General features: G+C 41.6%; 1 protein-coding gene across 1 annotated transcript; it reads left to right on the forward strand.

Moving 5' to 3' along the window:
• The first annotated feature begins 437 nt into the window (after positions 1-437).
• Positions 438-1,391, forward strand: LOC101518612 (olfactory receptor 5V1-like). The gene has a single exon (XM_004582118.2). The coding sequence runs from the start codon at positions 438-440 to the stop codon at positions 1,389-1,391; it is 954 nt and encodes a 317-aa protein (XP_004582175.2).
• The last annotated feature ends 4,112 nt before the right edge of the window (positions 1,392-5,503 follow it).

The raw sequence follows: 5,503 nt of genomic DNA on the forward strand, positions 1-5,503 counted from the left end.
CTTTAACAGTAACAGAAAATGAAATTCATAGATTAGATCACAGATTAGATAACTTCATAGAAAATCGGTATTATATCAACTTTTTTCAGTAGATTTGCTGAAGTCAAATCTTAGACAATTAAAATTTACCTTCCTTTCATAATTAAAATATGCTACTATAAAAAGTAAGATCTTTAAAAACATTAACTCAACAATGAAGTTCAATGTTAGCAGCAATATATTGTAGAGTCAGAGAGAAATTAACTTCAGTAAGTTGGAATCAGTAGCTTACTGTAGGTTATGACAAAATTTTCATTTATTCTCATCAACCAGCAGCCATGCAAAAAACCGTGAGGAGTTGTGACCTTAAAGAAGACTTACTTCTCTCCAAAGTTCACACTGCTTTCTAGGCATTGTTTGACTTAATCCATTTGGTGTGAGTCCAAAGAAGTCTCAACATGATTTCTTTATTGTTCATAGCTGTGATACCATTTCCAATGAACAATCAAACCTACGTCACTGAATTCATCTTCTTGGCATTTTCCAACCACCCCCATCTCCAGGGCCTATTCTTCCTGGTCTTCCTGGTCATCTACCTGGCAACACTCCTGGGAAACCTGCTCATAATCACAGCCACCAGGGTCAATCCCGCTCTCCACACACCCATGTATTACTTCCTCAGCAACTTGAGTTTCTTAGACATCTGCTACACGTCTACCACCATGCCAGTCATGCTGGTGAACTTCTTCCGGGACAAGAAGACCATCTCCTATAAGGGATGCATTTCCCAGTTGTTCTTCTTTGTCACATGCGCTGGCACTGAATGTGTCTTGTTGGCTGCTATGGCTTATGACCGTTACGTGGCCATTTGCCACCCTCTTCAATACCCAGTTCTCATGAGTGCCAAGGTCTGTGTTTCCTTGGTGACTGCCTCCTGGCTGTGTGGGCTGGTCAATTCTGTGACACACACAGTGCTGACAGCCATGCTCACTCTGTGTGGACCCAACCACATCAGCCACTTCCTCTGTGACATCCCCTTGCTCCTGAAGCTCTCCTGCTCAGACACCTCTGTCAATGAGTCTGTGCTGCACGTGGCCAGTGCCACCATCGGCCTGAGCCCCTGCCTGTTCACTGCAGTGTCCTACATCTGCATCATCTCCGCCATCCTTAGGATTGCCTCCGCTCAGGGCAGGAGCAAGGCCTTCTCCACCTGTGCATCCCACCTCACTGTGGTGGTGGTCTTCTTTGGAACAGCCAACTTCAACTATGACAGGCCCAGTGAAGGCTACTCCCTGGACATGGACATCTTGGTCTCTGTTCTCTTCTGTATTGTGCCCCCAATGCTGAACCCCATCATCTACAGCCTGAGGAACAAGGAAGTCAAGAGTGCCCTCAAGAAGCTGGCCACATAATGCACATCGTCTGGCACTATCAGTTCCTAGATCAACAGTCCTTGACCTAAGATGTACACTCACCTAAAAAAAAATCCCAAAGTATCTGTAACATAGTTATGGAACTGTAACATAGTTGTAGTCACATTTTTTAACTTCTACTATGCCAAATTTTCAATTTGATTTTTCCAAGAACCTCTTTCTCTCCTTCTTCTTTGCAAGTACCCTGTTACCATTTTACAAAATCAAGGTGCATTAGCTCTTCTGAGTGTGTTTCAATCCATCTGTATCCTGCATCCTCTCCAAAACACAAGGGTAGAAAACCTAGAAATCTTATTTCCCATACTCCCTTGCCAAAAAGCTTCCAGGTCAAATTCTGCCAATAGGTACCATAAGCATGAAGTTAGAAGGAGAAAGAATAACTACTTTTATTTTAGTTAGGAGAAAGGAGAGATGAAATTGTAATTTTCTGAATTTCTTGGCAATGGCAGCAGCATCTAGCATTGCAAGTTCAGAAACAGAGACCTAAGATGGCAACTGTTGTTTCTTAACCCTCAGAAGGCTGCAAAAGTAAGAGATAAATGTCTCCATATAGAGAGGTTAGAAGCTTCCAAATGGCGGATAACAATACCTCTTCCGTTTGTCTTCCTAATAATATATTTCCCATGTTAAATACCCATAAGTTGATATATTTGAAGTAGTTTTTGTATTTCCTCTCTGGGCATTAATAAAATCACAGTCCTTAGGAAAGGAGAATCCTGGGAAGAGAATCCTAGAGTTAGTTTTGTCTAACAGCTAAGCAGGTGCTTTAAAAGGTCAGCAATAGTCTTCTGAAATAAAATACATTACAAACCAGGCTTTGGGAAACCAAGGAACTGCTGCGACAGACTTTCATGGTGGGAACAAAAACTGCATAATCAGTTACTGAAAGCAATGGGAAGCTTATGGCAGGAAAATGACCAGCTCATCATTAAATCCCTCCTCAAGAAAACGTCAAAAATCAGAAAATATTTTATCTCTTAAGATCTATAGAGCTTATTATTGTAATAACAATCTGGTTCTGTGGATTGCAAACTTATCAAGTAAATTATAAACCCAAAGTTTCTCCAGGTCTCTGATGTTTCAGCTGACTGGAAAATGAGAGGAAACCTGCTTAGTGAATTGGTAAAATCCTACAACCTTGAACTCTTAATTTCTTTAACCTTCCTTGTCTTCCTAAGTAGCCCTTCCTCTCTTATCTGAGGTCAGCTTTCTCCAAGTTGCAGCAACTATGATGACCTCAGTGGGCAATTACAAGTATGCTTACGCTTACAAAAGGCAGTGTGACCGAGAGTGAGGAGACAGAATGGTATCTTCCATGAAAAGATTCATTTGACAAATGACTGACAACAGCTGGGACTGGGCCAGCTCCATTCCAGGAGACAGGAACTCCATCTGCATCTCCCACATTGGGGACGGGAACGCGAATACTTGGATCTGCCCACTGCCTCTCAGGTACATTAGAGAGAGCAGGATAGGAGATGCAGGGTAGCCAGGACTTAAACAAGACACTCTGATATAGCATGGGAGCCTCTGAAGCAACAGTTGAAACCTGTCGCTCTGCAAGCTTGTCCCTCTATCATCCTACACTGCTACCAGACTCTTGCTAATCCCAGAATACCCTGGAGGAATGACACAAAGAGTAGACCAGAAGATTCTAAGATTCGTGCTAAAAAAAATCAAGGTTTTACTATTTTTCATGATAGAACTCCTTGAGAATATATATGACAATAGCTTATTAGGGCGCTAGATCACAGAAAACAGAACATATTGCTGGATCATATTAATATATTCAATGGGTACATTTGCCAACAATTTTAAGTTCAATGGAGTGACTCTAACAGTTTCTTGGTTGATTGACTGAAACCTAGAATCACTGGTGAGTTACGTTCAATAACATTCAAACACCAGAGCTAAGGTAAAGGGTGATATTCAAAGGTTTCAGGAAATAATATCAGAATGAAACTGTTTTATATGACCCCCTTACTTTAGTCCCATGAACAAAGTACTGAGGGAGTACAGAGCCCACACCAATGCCTCCTGCCAAATGCCTTGATCAAGGGAGCCCCAGCATCTTCACAAGGTTTGCAATGGCTGTCCTTTGCAGACAGGGAAAAACATTAGAGCGGTCATCACTGGAAGTGGGCCCCCAAGTGCAGTGGTGATGATGGGTTTCTGAAGTGGGTGAGATCACGTGGCTCAACAATAAACAGAACTTTATAATCAGCAGTAGCTAAATGGCAACAGTACCTATAGATCTGAAATAACAGCATGTGTGACTAAACAATGGAGATAAAGTCTGAGAAATACTTCACTAAGTGACATGATCATTGTACACATGTTGTAGAATGTACATACACAAGCCTTTAGATGGTACAGTCTACTATTTGCCTAAGCTCTATGGTACATACTGTCACATTTGCAGTTTGTCACTATCTAAAACATCATCATGTAGCGCAGGACTGAAACAGGCCTCCCACTAGAATATTATCTGTTTCTATATAATATGAAAAGCTCTTAAGTCTGATGACTGCAATCATCGCTTCAATCATTCCAATGAGAACAACTCTCCCCTTGATTTTCAAACCCCCTGAACTAACTCACAGGGCCAATGAGGTTGAAGGATTCCGTGGCGTGTGGAATGCCATGTAAAGTCTCTCAAGGCCAGAAGGGGGAGTCATAGAGCTAGTTGCCTAGAATGCCAAGTCATGTCTTTTTCTGCGTGCTCTTCTGCTTTTGAGAAACAGCTCATGACTTGTATTGGGTCCCCCAAGATATTAAACTTCTGAACATGGGATACAAAGTAACAAACTGTCCTGAGCTTTCCATATGAATTGCACGTTCTCTGTCTCAGCAAACACAAATGGGGGTGAATGGAGCAGCACATCAAAATCAAGTGGAGGCAATATGTACAATATTAGGATCAAAACATGCCCAGAGGCATAAATTAACTACCTGTACAATTGATTCAGATCCCACACTTTTGAGGCAGGCAATTGGTGTAGTAATTAAGTCAACCATTTGGAATGCCCTCATCCTACATCAGATTACCCAGTTAGAGGCCTGGCTAGTTCACTGCCAATACAGATTCCTAATAATGCAATTCTGGGAGGTGAAGATTAAGGTACTTGGATTCTGCTGCCTGCATGGGAGACCTGGATGGAGCTCCAGAATCCCGGTTTTGACTCTGGCTGCTGCAGACATTTGGGAAGTAAACCAGCAAATGGAAGATGGATCTCTCTGTGTCTCTCTGTCTCTCTGTCCCTTCTTCTTTCCCTCTATCTCTCCCTCTTAATTCAAATATAAGATTTTTAAAAAAGATTTTCACACCCCTTATTATACTGCACTGGCACTCCTCTCAATACATACAAACAGCCTTACAGGGAGTTCTCTAAGGCTAGTTTATGGAAGAAAAGAAACTCAGTTTACAGAGAGTTCCACAGGATACTCTGACAGTAGCCAGGATGGAATGATGAATGATGATATGGTGCTGTGATCAAACTTGGGATTGTCCAAGGATGACAGGGAACAGAAATTCTCCCAGTGGGCAAAAACTGAGGAGTAACTCTGATCATTTCTTCTGCCCAGAAAGAGAAATTATCAGAAATACAAGTTGATGCCACTTCACAGAGTGGATAATGACTTGTATCGATCACCAAAGACTAAGAAAGAATAAGGGTGGAATATTCCTAGCAGGAAAATCTAGAGTTGTGAAAGAACCCCTCAAAATGAGGACTGATTATGATGGCTTACACCTTCCATGCGAATTCTCATAAAAGCGCCCTTACTACACAGCATGATTCTCTTAGTAATCAAATGGAAAATATGGCATGCTTGGTTGAAACCAATATTTCCTAACTCACCCAGTGCTTGCTCAACAGACTCAGGTAGAACACAGTCATGATGACAAGGAGAGATAGGATGTACAGGCTTCTCACTGATTCCACCAAGACTGAATGCACAGCCTACCTACAGTGGAAACCAATGTAAAGTCCCCTGCATGATACTATTCTCATCCCTGGATGATCAATTATACTACACCACTTTCATTACAGAAAACAGAAATTTTCATAGTGAAACAGATATTTTTGCTT

Source organism: Ochotona princeps, chromosome 2 (assembly GCF_030435755.1).
Source record: "Ochotona princeps isolate mOchPri1 chromosome 2, mOchPri1.hap1, whole genome shotgun sequence".
NCBI lineage: Eukaryota > Metazoa > Chordata > Mammalia > Lagomorpha > Ochotonidae > Ochotona > Ochotona princeps.

Bases quoted from the DNA above. Each gene is read 5' to 3' on its own strand.
- LOC101518612 (XM_004582118.2), top strand. From the start codon at position 438: ATGATTTCTTTATTGTTCATAGCTGTGATACCATTTCCAATGAACAAT.